The sequence below is a fragment of the Sebastes fasciatus genome, chromosome 11 (assembly GCF_043250625.1).
Source record: "Sebastes fasciatus isolate fSebFas1 chromosome 11, fSebFas1.pri, whole genome shotgun sequence".
Classification (NCBI taxonomy): domain Eukaryota; kingdom Metazoa; phylum Chordata; class Actinopteri; order Perciformes; family Sebastidae; genus Sebastes; species Sebastes fasciatus.
In genome coordinates, this window is record NC_133805.1 from 16,304,481 (window position 1) to 16,321,273 (window position 16,793).

General features: G+C 39.9%; 2 protein-coding genes across 3 annotated transcripts in view; both read right to left on the reverse strand.

The window, feature by feature from the left end:
* The window catches only part of ece2a (endothelin converting enzyme 2a), a 90,318-nt gene extending 83,882 nt beyond the window's left edge, over positions 1-6,436 (reverse strand). The window contains exons 1-2 of one of the 2 annotated variants that reach the window (XM_074651116.1): positions 6,175-6,436; positions 4,288-4,452 (exon numbers count right to left, since the gene is read on the reverse strand). In XM_074651116.1, coding sequence (XP_074507217.1) covers positions 4,288-4,447 — 160 coding nt within the window. In that variant the 5' untranslated portion in view covers positions 4,448-4,452; positions 6,175-6,436. Of the gene's footprint in view, positions 1-4,287; positions 4,453-4,933; positions 5,037-6,174 lie in introns of those variants that run through there. The other variant, XM_074651117.1, reaches the window with a different exon arrangement.
* Positions 6,437-6,648: 212 nt separating this feature from the next.
* LOC141777133 (multidrug and toxin extrusion protein 1-like) lies at positions 6,649-16,778 on the reverse strand. The gene is made up of 16 exons (XM_074651115.1): positions 15,590-16,778; positions 15,204-15,305; positions 13,668-13,736; positions 13,359-13,507; positions 12,168-12,210; positions 12,025-12,069; positions 11,839-11,936; positions 11,581-11,678; positions 11,255-11,436; positions 9,657-9,765; positions 9,023-9,098; positions 8,636-8,705; positions 8,417-8,549; positions 8,233-8,327; positions 7,500-7,545; positions 6,649-7,395 (listed from the first exon to the last, which is right to left on the reverse strand). Exons 1-16 carry the CDS (start codon positions 15,779-15,781, stop codon positions 7,151-7,153), a joined length of 1,752 nt encoding a protein of 583 aa, XP_074507216.1. The 5' UTR covers positions 15,782-16,778; the 3' UTR covers positions 6,649-7,150.
* Positions 16,779-16,793: the final 15 nt, after the last annotated feature.

A 16,793-nucleotide genomic window follows, 5' to 3' on the forward strand; every position in this document is an offset into this window, starting at 1 on the left:
ATCCTATTCAGGGTCGTGGATGGGGCTGGAGCTGATCCCAGTTGACATTGGGTTGAAGGCGGGATACACTCTGGACAGGTCGCCAGACTATCACAGGGCTGACACATAGAGACAGACAAACATTCACACCTACGGGCAATTTAGAGTCAACGATTAACCTAACCTGCATGTCTTCGGACTGTGGGAGGAAACCAGGGAACCAGGGAACCCCGGAGCAAACCCACGCTAACACAGGGAGAACATGCAAACCGGCCGGGTCTGAACCTGTGACCCTCTTGTGAGGCGACGGGGCTAACCACTGCACCACCGTGCAGCCCTAGTTTCATTTCAGATTATCGCATTTTCTCTTGACATACAGAGACATAATTATATGTGGTTATGGTCTAAATGTGAGGACTGATACTGCTGAGTAGGAGTTCATGACAAAGAAAGAATAATACAGAACGGGAGAAGTGGGTTAGTGAGAAGGTGGGGAGCAAGAACGGTGTGATGGTGAAGCCGGTCTCTCCAGATATTAGAACAGGCGGGATGGGGAGAAAACAGGTAAATGAAGGCTGAGAGAGAGTCAGCAAAAATGACATGTATGAAACTGTTCAACAGATAAACGGAGGACGACTGGAACTAATTTAGAAAACACATGGATAAACTGAGGAAGGAGAAAGACATTCAACAAACTGTCATCAGCATGCAGCGAAGTGCTCCAGCTCTCCTCATCTATGCATCCCTCCCTCCCGTGTATCTTCCTCTCTGTGCTGTACAGATTATCTTAATGGAAATGACCTCCATCTGAGACAGTTGAGTGGCCCAAACCTGATTAGTGATTTACCTCCCTTCCATCTCCCTTTCCTTTATCCACTCATCACACATATAAACAGCACGGTGGCGCCTCAAGTCTTCCTTTACGTCTTCTCTCCTCTCGCTGCCAAATTGTGCCCCGGTTCCCCCCACTATAGTGACGGTAATTTATTGTGTCATTTTATATGAGACAATGGTCCCTCTGGATTTACGGACTTGACAAGTGAGGATTTGCGGGGGAAATGTGTGCAACCGTAACAAGCCTTTGTCCAAGCGTGGTGATATCTAAGTGCTTTTAAGAGCTCTTCATGTCTATACAACACGTGAGGGTTCACACGTCTTTTCATTACGGCTTCCCTATATAGCTGCTTATCTGTGCGTGTGAGTTGTTGAAGAAGACGCCAACATGTGCTGGTGACAGAAACGTGTGATTCCATGATTTGGCGAGAGGAAAGAGATACATAGAGAAAGAGAGAGAGAGAGAGATGCCCTCCGAGATGAGAGCTCTCAAGCGATATAATGGCTCTCCTTTGGGTTTAAATCAGTGTGCAGAAAGTGGTGTGCCCTGGTGTTGACTGCTGCAGTGTAACGCAGGAGAGAGGCAAGAGAAGATATTTTATACATCAGAGTCCCTGAGCCCACTCACTCACGCCTTTGCTGTAGGTGTGTCTATGACGCACATTGAAAAAGTGAGGCTGCATACTATCCGTGTCTGTCCGTCAGTCAATGTTCTCACGTGGAAATGTGTTTTTCAGAAAACAGTTGTTAAACAAGCAGGGCTCCAGATCATTACATCCAAATTAAAAAAGATATCCAGGTATAATAAACTTGTCTGTGTATATTGGCACTATAGTCTTGCAGGAATTAAGACAGCAGCAAAACACAGGGACGTTTTTGTTGAGCAAAGAACCCAACTTCTTCTGACAACCTCATCAGTCTCCCTCCCCTTTACGCGCACACATACACACACACACTCTCAGCAGAAGCCCCCGTCTTTCCCTGACACAAATTTAACAAACCCCCCTGACACACACACAAACACACACGCAGACGCCACTGAGCTGCATCAACAAGGCTCGCATCGGGAAAAAAAACAGAGCACCATAGCCCTCTATGCTTCTGTGGAGGTATAACAGTTACAACAAAAGCCTTCAAAGCAGGCATGTCAGCGTGTATATACACATCTGTGTATAACTCATCCTGAAGACAAACCAAAAAACTGCATTATTTAAAAAAGAAAAAAGCTTCTTTGCAACTTTTTAATCGTGCAAAATCTGTTTTTTAAAGATGCATCTTAAATAACATCAAAGTGTACAGCTTCACCTCGGGGGAAAAAATGCTCGTTTTGATCACGAGTAAATAGATAAAACAATCAAATTAAGAACCACTATAATACACAAGTCCATAGCTGCACACTCTTTATCAGCATTAATAAACAATTTTATATACAAATGATGAACGGATAAATTCTTATTCTGGCTTAAGATAAATATCAAACCAAGAAGGAACCACTGAAGAATTTGTGCCAATAGTGACAATGCTTCCACCAGCTTTTGGCTCTCAAGCCAATTGCGTCATATTTGCCCAGCTCCACATACTCCACATACTGGTCTACTGCATGTTCAGCAGCCACAACACTGTGTTCATACTATAAATGTTATTGTTGCATGTTTTACAGAGGAGCAGCAGCAGGGCCATTTAAAAGCAGGTACTGCAGGTAGTACTGGGTGCAAGGCCACTGGCTATATTTTTAAGGAAGCAGTGACATCTTGTGGACAAGTTTGGAAATTTCACTCAGAAATCCCAGGTTATTCAACTTTCTTGAGCAATACAGCGTTGCTTCTCAAAAATGATGGAAAAACTCAACTCTTTCGTGTCCTTCAGACAGAGAATACAGCATGTTTTGTATGACTTTGTAACAGAAATAACACTCAACAGGATTTTTCTTCAAGGCATCTTCTACTTAAAGCAGCAGTAGGTAGGACTGGAGCAACGGTCATCACTATATCCTGACAGTAGTGCATGAGAAAGGTAATCTGAAAAAAATCATGTGCCTCTGTGTCCTCTGGTGTGCTCCGGTGCTCCCAATGGCATCTGCAAGATTTCACAGACCGGAGGAAAACAACCAATCAGAGCCGAGCTGGAGCGGCTGTCAATATCTCACAAACTCTGATCAAACGGTCAAACTAGGCAGCGCTGATCAAATATGAATCAATATTCTGTTACTGTAATGCCTATTTCTCGCATAAAATGTTTTCAGAAACATCTTGTAGTGTACTGTTTAGCTGTAAAATGAGAACGTTTGTGACACGGCAGCCATGTTGAGATCAGTTGAGGAAATACCAAGAACAGCACACCAGCCAGAGCAAACTGCCATAACCACATAATATCTGTTTACTCAATCATGTCAAGACAGAGCTCTATCATAACTCACTGTCAGCAGTGTGGACATAGAAACAAGAAAAACCACTAGATAGGTCGTCAGGTAGATGTGTTAAGTATTTGAAGAATCTATCCCTAACAGGCTTTTCGTGATTTAATCTTATAACCTCCACCCCTCCTCCACAGGGAGGTAGTAGGTATGCATTTCAAAGACTTCTTTGCTTCCACAAAGTGTTTTACATCGAGGCAAACTGAGACTTCTTCATCCATACAACTTTTTTGTGAGAATGTTTGTGACCCGGCAGCCATGTTGAGATCAGTTGAGGAAATACCAAGCACCGCCCACCAGCCAGAGCAAACTTTCTCATTTTACAGCTAAACAGTACACTACAAGATGTTTCTGAAAACATTTGAGGTGAGAAATAGGCATTACAGTAACAGAATATTGATTCATATTTGATCAGCGCTGCCTAGTTTGACCGTTTGATCAGAGTTTGCAAGTGATTGACAGCTGCCGCCGTTGAATGAACAGCCAATAGGAACGCTCTCCATCTCAAATGACCTGTGATTGGCCAAAGTAGATTTTTTAAAGCCTGAAAACAGAGCCATGAGGAGGTGCAGAAGTCTAGTTTTCCCGCAGAACACTTGAATTTCAATATGCTGAAAGATTATTATTGAATTTTTACTCAGTGATGCCAAAAACATTCTGCCTACTGAAGCTTTAAGAGTGAAATAAACAACATTTTATGCAACAGATATCTGCACATTAATGTGTCAAATCTATTAATACTTTTTAAACATAAAAGTACTTTGGCCACTTCTACCGCACCAACTTAAAGGACAATTCTATATGAACGGCTGCTTAGGAGGATTTAATGAAAGTGATGCTAATGACAGCATTGACAACCATGATGATGGTATCTGACACTCATGACAAATGGTGACGGGTTTTTGCTTTTGACACCAGAAGATAGAGAAATGAGAGGAAGAGTGAAGACTTGAAACAAGGCTTGACTCGATCTGGGGGACCCCTACCGAGAAGTTCAGACTAGTGATGCTGCATCATAGACTTTGTGTCTCAAACAGTCAGAGCAACATAAAAGTACTAACCAAGTATCAGAATGGAGTCTTCTTTCTGGACGTGTTTTTCCAGAAGATGCTTGAATTTGGAGAAGCAGCCCAGCCAGTCATAACTCTGCTCTGTCTTGTATCTTTCATCCCAGTAGTCGACGTCTTTGTACCTGGAGTTGTCATCCGGCACGTAGTCCATATTCTCTGTGACATGTAAAAGAAAATCTAAATATTATCAATTTCAGAAGAGAACACTGAACTGCTTTCACTGTGGCTGTAATTTTACTAGCTTTGATCCAGGAACTATGTGTTCATGTTATCATAGTTCTGCTGCCAAAACCCATCTGTTTCAGACATTCAGAGCACATTAAGTTTATTAACAGAAACAAATGTTCATAATAGAAACTTATCAGAGGTAAGGTAAACTTCTAATGACCTATTAGGAGTAAAAAAAAAACTCAATGTCAGGCCAGTGTTAAGTAGCCAACCAAAAACACATCATATGATAAAATGAGGAACATGAGAGCACACATATCAAGCAGCACTGATCCCATACATAAAATGGAGGGGCAAGTGCAAAATATGAGAAATAACTTAATAAAATAACATGACACCGTCCCGGGTTAGTTTTCCTCCTGTCCTCCCCAATGTTTTGAGTCACCAGCTGCCACTGATCGCTACACACCTGTAGATAGGTTTTCCTCCGACAGCCCTTAAAGGTCCCATATTATAAAAAAGTGAGATTTTCATGTTTTTTTTATTATAAAGCATGCTAAAGTCCTATATAAATACTGTGAAAGTATCGAAACACTCAACCCACAGGGAAATACATACAGCCCGTATTCAGAAACTCTGCTTTTGAGACAAGCTTTCAGGATTTCTGCCCATTCGTGATGTCACAAATATACAATATTTAGACCCTTGACACAATTTTAAACGTAAACATTCTAAATGTATCCCAGTTTATTTCCTGGTTGCAGTGTATGTGAATGTCAACAGCTGACAGGAAGTACACATGGACCCAAGCTGTTGCCTAGCAACGCAATTCTGTTGCAATTCCGTTGCAATTCCGTCAAAATTGAATTAACCGAGGTGACACCTAGCAGAGCGCTAGCAGCTGTGATGGCATCCACCTGTCACTCAAAGCAGCCACGCCCATAATTGTGCATAACTTTAAGTCTCAATATAATTTAGTGAGTTACATAAAATATACTTTTCAGTTTTGCCATACATTTCTAAACTTTTTAAAGGGGACATGTCATGAAAAACTCACTTTTTCATTGCTTGTGCACATCCATTTGGGTATTTGGAGTGCCCACAAACTGTGAAATAAGACAACCCAGTCAGTTTTTTATGGGCTGCCTGGATCAGAAAACATGCAATTCAACAAGCTGTGGCTCCCCTTCCTATGTCACATGCAGTCTTATTAGAATATATCGCCCCATCTGAGTATCTCCACCCACAGCTTCAGAACTAAGCTTTTGGTGGTGCACCTTTCCATGTTTTTCTCACAAGCCAATTCCGGGCAGACTGGGCTTTTCGAGAGGGGTTCTTAAAGAGACAGGCGCTAAAACGGAGCGTTTCAGACAGAGGGTAAATACAGGCATATTCAGGCTGACAGTATGAGGAAAATAAAGTTGTTTTTTTAACATTACAGCATGCAAACATGTTCTAGTAGAAACACAAAATACAAGTATGAACCTGAAAATTAGCATAATATGGGACCTTTAACGTGACACAATAAAGTGAAACTGTAAGGGTGCTCTTGAACTTAGCTAAATTAAATATAGTCATGCAGGCAGAGTGCATGCTGGGATGAGTATAATAATAACTGCAGCTGCTACACTGCCAATCTCTCACAACCAGCTCAATACAATTAAATTCATGTTACAATACAGTTACATACTTTGTTATTTGGTTACTTACCAATTCTGTTCGCCGGGTTGGTAACTGTGGGAGTATCCACGTGTTGTAGTTTTACAGCACTAGTGTTGCAGCTATAGTGCTGCAGACAGTGTGTGTGGCTGCATTCACTGCAGACGCATCTACAACATGGAAGAAATATTCATAAACTAAAGTGAGTCCTGATCTAAAAGAGTCCTTTGAGGATTTTTCTTTAGTTTTGAAGAGAGACTTCCTTGTTGATGTCTTGTTGATGAGTCAGAGAAGGCAGGGTGTTATGACGTAGCCTACACGTGGAGGCTATGCTGCTTTCAAATGCTCCCTGTAAAATCTCCCAAATCTGCGTGGTGCATTCAGTGTCCTGATAGTGAGCTGTAAAATCAGGTTCTCATAGATTTTCTTTAATTTATACCTCGTAATAATAATAATAATAATAATAATAATAATAATAATAATAATAATAATAATAATAATAATAATACTAAAAGGCAACATTACTTTTTTGTTTCATTTTTTTATACTTTATTTTCAATTTATCGGGTGGACAAATCAGTTTCAAGACCTTACATTGGACACTTGTCATTTTACAATTTAAGTAATAAATAAAAAGATTTAATCAAATTAAAATAATCACTATTATTCTCTCTCTCTCTCTCTCTCTCTCTCTCTCTCTCTCTCTCTCTCTCTCATATATATATATTCCATTTTCAACTACAGTATGTGACGAGTGACTCTTCCACAAGTTTGTTTCTATTTAAGCTTTGCATACCAAAAACCAAAGCATACCAAAAATGTAGGGTATGCTGATCCATTAATTACAAAACAAGAAGACACTGTAATTCAACTTTTTGTTTTCAAACAAATCAAAGAAATAACATATTACTTAGTGGAATTAGAGTTGGATACAGCCTTCTTTTAACATATTACTTTGTCTGCTGTGTCACAACATTATGTAGCATCTTATGCAACCACACAGCAGTAAGACAGCCAGCGGTGTGGGTCATTTGAGCAGTTTGGGAAGCATTTCGCTGGCTATTATCCCAACTATAAGGATGAGCACCATTAAGACCACAGTCAGGCCACGACGCACCACCAGCTGCCAGAACGACAGAGGCCGAGGCCCTGCAGCACCGGCTGTCCCATCCTGGCCCGGAGTGAGCAGGTCTGAGTTGAACTCCTCATTGCTCAGGGAGTTAGATGAAATGATGTTGACCTGGGACTCTGTCACAGGACTACGGGCATGTCCTGATCAGAGAGGGGGAGACATGGAGTTAGTTGTGTGTACTCTAGTATGCATGTTCCTAAAGGACATGCAATGAAAAGGAAAAGTGAAGCAAGCAGTTACGTACCCTCGTTTTCCATGTCCTGCACCGGGACTCCTGCTCTCACCATTGCCTGCTCAATCACATTTATGACAGCTGTTTATAGTGCATACATCAAATACATATTGTTTGTCTACAGGGATATTGACTATTGAACTTTAAGTTGCAATTACAGGAACATGTGATATATTTAATATGTTAAGTGTAATTTCCTCCTTGTGACTGCAGAGGGCAGAAAAGATCATTGTGTGTACAAGGTCACTCACACTGCTGGTTTGGCAGGTTTGGTCTCATTACAACAAATTGTTTTTAGTTTACATAACTCGGTGCAAACCACCTCCAAAGCATAACTCGCTAGTACTCCCCATGACGAGAAAACTGAACTCACTGTGTAAAATGAGCAGAGTTTTGCTTTGACGAATTTAGTTTAGATGCACTTAAAACTTCTCTGGTCACCTCAGTGATGTATTGTCCTCCTAAATTTGAGTCTAAGACAAAGAAAAGCTGAATTGTGCAGGGTACAGTATATTATTTTTAGCAAATCAGTACCTTTAATTTTAAGTTTTCCTTTAAACTACTGTCCACCAGAGGCTTGATTTTCACCGCCAAAACAAGAGCAAAAAAAAACATTCCTGTCCTATATGAATCTAAGCTAAACACCACAGTGTAGTTCTCTATGTTGCACTCTCAGTAAAATTGTAGTAAACCTCATTATAGTTATCTGTCTTTTTTCGTGCAATTACAAGGTGTGGTCACTTACCTCTTCAGCAACCTTTTTCCAATCTAGTTTATACAAGTAAAAGATATAGAATGCGGCCTGGATAGTGACACAAAGTGAAAGCCCCAACCACAGTCCTGCAACGGAGAAGAAAAAAACAATCAAACTGAACAAAACTTGCATCAAGACTTTAGAGTTAAATGGCAGTGAGTTCTTCTGTCCTCACCCATGATGCCCATCTTGGCAGCAAACATCAGGGACACTCCAATAGGAATGCCAATGAAGTAATATCCCACCAAGTTACAGAGGGCCCCGACCATCGGTTTCCCTGCTCCTCGTATAACGCCCCCTGTTACAGCCTGCACACATCAAATACAGCTATCAGGCTCTCTCTGCTTAGCTTTGACATTAAGATAATTTCTCATGTTTATAACCACTCTCATACCGCAACGGCATCTACAGAATGGAAGACGCCATATATGATCATGACTTCAGAAACCCGCTGGATAATTTCTCTAAAAGATGCAAACAAAGATTTACATTAGTAGCAGAAATGTATGATTTGTGAAAAGACGTGGAATATCACAGTTTATTTGTGCTTTGGTAATGTTGGGAGTAACATGCTACCTTCATGTGGCCGTGGTTTTAGTATGTTCTTTTTAACAAATAGCACATTCTGTAAAGGCTTTGTACCGGTCTCTCGGGAACTCTTATCACCAAAAACAACACTGACACAATGAGACAGGCTTAAGGCTGGATGAGATGCAATTTGAAAGTTACATCTGAGGCTGAAAATATTTCTTATGAGTACAGGAATACCCTACATACTCACTTTTCTGTTGTAAAGATGTAACCAACCACGTTCTTACATAATCCAAGAACAAGTCCGAAAATCACCGAGATTGCAACTGGATTGAAAATTAGAAGAACACAGATGCTAGCTACAAACAATTCTGAGCAATGCATTTCAAAAATAATTTAATTAGCTATTAACTAAATATTATCTATAGCTATAACTAAAAAATAGCTTAAAAATATATCTGTCAAAAGAGAAAACAAAGTCCTTCACACATATTTATACATGTAACATTTAAAGGGACACTCAAACAAAGTTATATTATTCACAAGAGACAGATTAAAAAATCAAGGTCAAAATCGAAATCCCTGGAAACACTAGATCCTACACTTCCCATAATGCAACTGAGTAGGGTCTTTTTTTTCAGGCTCCCGACAGTGCCTCAGCAGACGTGATACAACTATTTTCACAGCTCAGCAGTACTCATCATGACAAGTAAACTGAACTTCACATGTAAAATCAGTGGAGTGTCCCATGTTCATACTTGTTTTATTCCAACCCAGTGACTCTATAAGGTACTGATATTACTTGATGTTGCAAAATTGACTGTGCTAATAAGTGCTTTTGCTGTGGATGGAAAGTAGCCTGCATGGATACATTTGTTTCTTACATGCTAAGATTACAGCGACCTTGCCAGATGTCTTGGCCTGTTCAATGTTCCCAGCACCAAGAGCATTCCCAACCCGCACGCTGGCAGCTACCATGAATCCCATTGGGACCTGTGGTGTAGAAAGGGATACAAAATAGTATGTGTCATTTTAGAAAGGAACTATTTCAAATCGCATTTGTGGCAATACTTTATCAGAGGTTTTATAAATACATCTGGACGGCCTGTACTGAAGGTGAATTATGAAGTCTTAAAGGGGACATATCATGCTCATTTTCAGGTTCATACTTGTATTTTGGGTTTCTACTTGATAATGTTTACATGCTTTAATGTGAAAAAAAACCATTATTTTTCTCATACTGTCTGTCTGAATATACCTGTATTCCCTCTCTGTCTGAAATGCTCTGTTTTAGCGCCTGTCTCTTTAAGAACCCCTCCCGAAAAAGCCCAGTCTGCCCGGAATTGGCTTGTGAGAAAAATATGGAAAGGTGCACCACCAAAAAGTTTAGTTCTGAAGCTGTGGGTGGAGATACTTAGATGGGGCAATATATGTGCCAAATGGATGTGCACAAGCAATGAAAAAGTTAGTTTTTCATGACATGTTGTGAAAAGTTTAGAAATGCATGGCAAAACTGAAAACTATATTTTATGTAACTCACTAAATTATATTGAGACTTAAAGTTATGCACAATTATGGGCATGCCATCACAGCTGCTATTGCTCTGCTAGATGTCACCTCAGTTAATTGAAGCACATATTGGACAAATAATATGGCTTGCTGTGCGGTTAATTGTACAACGGGAATCCTTCTGGCCAATGTGCGGGCGTTGGATGATGGGCTGCCGCTTGATGAAACTTGGCTAAATCCTGGAATACCCCGGACAGCGCCATTCAACCGTGACTCTTTTTCTATATAGCGATCTGACAGAACAGAGGACTTTGAGAAAAAAGAAGGAAATGTGTGTTTTATGGTGAATAACATTAACGGTACTGCACAAATTGAAGGAGCTGATGGGATTTCATTTCACTAGAGTTGTAATGTTACCTTGTATGATTCCATGTGACAAATAAATTGATTGATTGATTGAAGAAGTCTGTGCTCCACTTTTTTCAGTGACTGAAATTCTAACGTTAGTTTTATGTTGTTTATATGTTAGCACCGGTACCTACCAGCAATTTGGAGCAAGAAGACCAACGTCTTCTTGCTCCAAACGTAAGCCTGCTACACAGAGTAGCAAAGAGCCTGTTCTCTTCCATGATATAGCCTAGCTTCTTAGCCCAGGTTGTTAGCCTTAACTAGCTTTATAGCTTCGAGATAGGTGGCTGTGTTTCAACAACCAGGCTTCATTCGGCCGGTCTTATCTCCATCCACGCTCCACCTCTTTAACCATTTTTTTCGGATGTCGTCACTGCCAAGATGGCGACAGCTGGAGCCGCCCACTTTGAGCTTAATTTTTGCTCTTCAGAAACCCATGGGTGACGTCACAGAGACTACGTCCATATTTTATACAGTCTATGGAATTAACAAATACCAGCGCAGAATAACTACAAAAACAATTTGCTGTTCTAACTCCATCAAAAATAAACTGCATCAGAATTACCATGAACACAATAGTGACCATCTGATACACAATTGACTGAGCTCCCAGCTCAATCTCGCTGATCAAACCAGCCAACAATCCTCCGATTTCAAAAGTCCACCACTCCAGACAGAGCATAAGCATGCTGGGAATGGCCACCTTGGTGAACAGACCCCATTCCTGCAGACAATCCTTTGACCAACCTAGGGGGCAGAGTTCAACATGTCAAAATGTAGAACTGAAGTGTAGATCATATGCTGAAATGGTGAATGTGTTCAGTTCTTCTATCACAGCACAGGATTACAAATTATTCATCATATCAGCAGAAAAAAGAAGAGAAAACTCACCAGACCACGTCGCCTTGTGTAACCCCTTCCAGTAGATGTAAATGAACAATATCAGAGCCGAAGCGATCTGTGAGATAGAATTTGCTGCTGCAGATCCACTGTCGTACAAAAGAGTTTACAAAACAGTAAAATGAAACAGGTTGCTCACTGACACTCATAACCTGTGATATATGAAACAACACCATCAGAGTTCAATTATACGTACAATAATGATGACCACCTCTATTTCTAGTTTCTTATGGTGGTAGATGCACTTACACAACACCCAGGTCCAGCACATAGAGGAGGATGTAGTTGACAAATGCATTAAGAACATTTCCAATGGCTCCAGTTATCACTTGAGGCCAGATGATACCCTGCCAATTAAAGCACATCACAGACTCAGTGTTGACCTTAATGGCAATTCTTCAGCTATCATTGTGTTTCTGTAGATGTGCACTGCACCTGGTTCTGTAGATACCTCCCCTGCAGCTGGTACATGAAAGCAGCCTGCAGATAGGACAGTGAACAGGAGTAAATCAAACTTAAATATACAAACAAATGGGAAAGGGACAGGGATGTTGTGTCTTAGTGCAAACTGAACTCACTGGCAGAGCTGGCATGAAGATGTTCACATACATCTGGGAGTGTCTGAGAGCAAACGTACAGAACTATGTCGTATATATGAAACTGAATCAAGTTATTATGAAAATACACACATGTAAATGTACAGTATATGCACATGTGTGCTTTTATTTAAGCAGAAAGAACTTATTGTACATGATCATGCAAGGCTGGAAGGGACCAGGTTCACTGTGTGGGAGTGAAATGATAATGGCTTTAAAGCTATGCAACTTTTAAAAGAATAAATAACAGTTCTTCCTCTTTATTTAAATTAGGTAAATTCATAAGCAATAAAACACACCCTTGATCAATTCAATACACTCATAGGTTTTGCATTTACAGTGGTACTTGGTCGAGTATCACCACTATCTTAAGGCTGTTGCACACCAGGAGCGTGACGAATAAACGACTCGAAAACACTAAGTATTATATTATATGTCTAGGGCTTTAATTGTGAAAGGTAAGAACGGAAGGAGTAGATATGGTTTGCGCTGCCTTCGTCAATATTGAAAGGACACTGTGTTCCAGTACCCAAGTTCAAGGCGCAAAGTTATGATAAAATAGTATGAATAGAATGCAACCAAAGTTTGCCGTCCTGGGTTGAACTACAGAGACTCTGTGTTGTTGTTTCATAATTATAGGCGCAGTTTAACCGGTTCAACGTGATTGGTTGATGCCTTTATTCGTGGGGCAAAAGCTCAGAAAATCAACCTTGTTCCGGAGTTGGTGAAGACTAAAACAGAGCTAAAAGGAGAGTGAATATTGAATGTATCAGAATCAGATATTATATCATTATTATTATTAGATATTACTGATCCCCGGGGGGAAATTATATTTGTCAGGTGGCCAGAAACACGACTCCAAATGAATGCTAATGGTGCTCCGTAACTGCTGGATGTGTGAAAAGGTAACTGCTTGCTAACACATTCACTGTATCATCTTTATAAGGTGATAATATGTCAATGTTGTTCTGCTGTCCCCAATTGCAAAATAGTTGCAGGTAAACCAGGTTAACAGTAGCAAATAGCTGCACTGCTGTGGGAGAAATATGCTTATCTTCTTGGATAAAATCGTATTTCTACATCAGGTCTGCCTAGGGGGTTAATCAGTCTCTGTCATCATGTTATAGAATGTTGTTGGACATGAAGTGTTTTTGTTTGTGAATGAAAACTGACCGTGCGACCTCTGGGTTTTGTTTGACGGCGAGAAGCATGTTCTCTGTGTTAAGGAGGATAGCCCAGCAGGGGAAGCAGGCCAGGAGCAGAATCAAAACACCTCTTTGAAGAATGACTCCGACACGCTTCAGGTTTCCACTCCCATACGTCTACACGAAGCAGAACACAGATCAGACATGTGCACATAAATTAATGAGAAAAGAGCTGCCACACTCAGAGAAAACACAGAAACACAAAAAATGATTATTGATGCAGAACAGTAATGTGAAGATGTTTTGAAAGGAGAATGTGCCCCGACCAAGATTGTACCTGAGATATGAGGGTGTCAAAGGCCGATGACAAACCCATTCCAACTGAAATACCAGTCACAATGATAATCTGCATAAACACACACGCACACAAAAACAAAACATAAAACCAATGTCACCATTACATCATCATCATCACTACTTCATCACCTACTAGTTTTACTCCACTACATTTATTAGTTACTTGTAGTGATTAGTTACTTTGAAGATGAAGTTTTTAAAAATCTATAATGAGAATATAAAATACAATGTATGTTATGCAGTAAATTAAACCACCCAACCGTATAAAAAATAAGTAAAATTAGCTTTACCACAGCGGGCTATAACATTAAAATGCAGCTTACATGTTACTGCATCAATAATAATAATGATCTAATAGTAGGCCTATAATATATAGTAATGTAATAATGACAGAGCCCATTTTGGCTGCATGTAGTCAGTACTTTTTCCTTTATACTTCCAGTACATTTTCTTAATAATACTTACATGCTTTTACCTAAACCAGCAGTGGGTAGAATTGGAGAAATATGTTATTTTTATAAAACGGTCACTATATCCTGACAGTAGTGCATGAGACAGGTAATCTAAAAAAAGTCATGTGCCTCTGTGTCCTCCGGTGCTCCTAATGGCAACTGCAAGATTTCACAGACCGGAGGAAAACAACCAATCAGGGCCGAGCTGGAGCCTGCTGTCTTTGAGCAGCTGTCAATCACTCGCAAACTCCGATCAAATGGTCAAACTAGGCAGCGCTGATCAATAATGAATCAATATTCTGTTACTGTAATGCCTATTTTTTTTTGTCAGGCCCTTCGGTGTCACTTTTCGGTCGCAGTAAACATGTGCCTAATGTGAATTAAACAAAAACACTTGCTTAGGTTTAGGAAAAAAATAGTTGCGCTTAAAATTACTATGTTTTTACAGTGAAAATGTGACTTGATGTCCTGAACACGGGACACAAACAAACAGCTTATTGTAAAGTAAAAAGTGCAAATGTAATGCACGGGACGCGAACAGCGGTCTCCTGGATGAAAGCCTAAAAATGTTAAATGATAGACGCCGTGGGGAGAGGTGGGGAGAGAGTTAGATTAGAAGGCGTTGCCATTCTTTTATTTCTCAGCTGGTCGATTCTCAGATCTGGCCTTACAAGATTAGGGCTAATTTTAAACAGTAAACGTTTTAGCCATTTTCAACCATGAAATGCAGACTTTTATACATTTGGTAAGAAATGTCAATATTAACACCAGCATTGATGTGTTTCATCACAGTACAGTCATATCATTTATTTTATAACTTAAAAGAACAGGTTTAAGTTAGCAGTTACACTTTAAGGAGAGTTTTGAATGCAGGACTTTTACTTGTAATACAGCATGCTATTCTTAAATTGTGATATTGTTTCTTTTAAGTTAAAGTTCTTCCACAACTGTGTAATAGATATGTGGATCACAAAACACAGAAAGGTGCATGAGTTCTTGATTTAGGCAAAGAGCGACTGAAAAAGACTGAAAGTAAGCTGCTGTTGCAAGTTGTGTTTTCTCACCGATATTGCTAACGACACACCTGCAAGCTCAGTTTCCCCCAGGTGACCACAGAACACTATGCTGACAAAGTTGATTAGGAAGACCATCAATTGAGAAATGATCTGAAATACATGAAAAAAACACATTAGGATTGTGTAAGTATTTGCACAGCTGCAAAACTATGTTGTAAGGTTCCATTTATTGCCCAGTAAATAGAGACCGGCAAAATCAGATCTACAAATGAAACATAAGCTGCATAGTATTGTGATGGGTAGTCCAGGATGCATCCAAAATGTATTGAGCCCACTTAGATCAAGGAAGAGGACTAGGACCACAACAAACGCAACAAAATCCACGAGTCGTGAAGCACACATTCTTCCTGTGGAGCGTCTACTCCTATACTTACCACAGGTCCTGCTAGTTTGACAAGTTGAATCATTTCCCTCTTGGATTCCAACGGTAGCCAGTCCTTGATGCATTTCAGACAATTAGTACAGGTACATGAAGTAGGCCTCATCCTTGGAAATACATTATGCGCTGCTTTACTCTGACTCTTCTTCCCCCTTCTGTAGACAAAGTTTAGTCCAAAATCTTCCATATCTAAATGAGGTAGAACACTGGACTAATATGGTGATATCTTTTTTTGCCACTCAGCTCTAGTGTTATGGTGAAGCTGAACACACCTCTCAGGTGGGACGGCACATTATTCTCTCCTCCCATGTCATGCGACAGAATACTTTGAATTCAGTTGATTCAACGTACGTCATTCCAAACTCTTTTGACCTCACTGCATTTTCTTTTCGAGGTTTTATTTATGCTGATGTTATCGAGTGTTGGGATAATTACATTTGATTGTCTGTTGATTTGATAAGAGTTAGGGACAGTAAGACAATTAGTGAGGGGTGAAATCGTATTATTTAGTCTTCTTAAACCTGCAGTAGGCAGAATGCTTTTGGCATCATTGGGAAAAAAATTCAATAATAACCTCTCAGCATATTGTAATTCAAGTGCTCTGAGAGAAAACTACACTTCTGCACCTCCTCAGGGCTCTGTTTTCAGGCTTTAAAAAAATCTAAATCCAGATCAAAAATCTAGATCCAGATCACAAAGAACAAGATGTAGGCTATGGATGAAGAAGTCTCAGTTTACCTCAATGTAAAACACTTAATGCAATCAAAGAAGTCTTTGAAATGCATATGTAGAGGAGGAGGAGAAGGAGTGGAGATTCTAAGATTAAATCTGGAAAAGCCTGTTAGAGATAGACACTTCAAATACTTAACACATCTACCCGACGACATATCTAGTGTTTTTTCTTGTTTCTAAGTCCACACTGCTGACAGTAAGTTAGGATAAAGCTCTGTCTTGACATGATTGAGTCAACAGATATTATGTGGTTATGCGCAGCTCATAATGTCAGTTTAATCTTTTATGCAGTCTGATGAATGGGTGTCTCATCAATATCCTGTATATCCTGTATATCAGTGTATTTCAGCTCTGATGTACATGTTTGTGCAAGAAGTCAGTTCCTATTAATCTATGGCATCGCTTACTACAACTTTGTGAAATATACTTACTATAAGGCGCTAGTAGTTGTGCGGTATGAATCATAT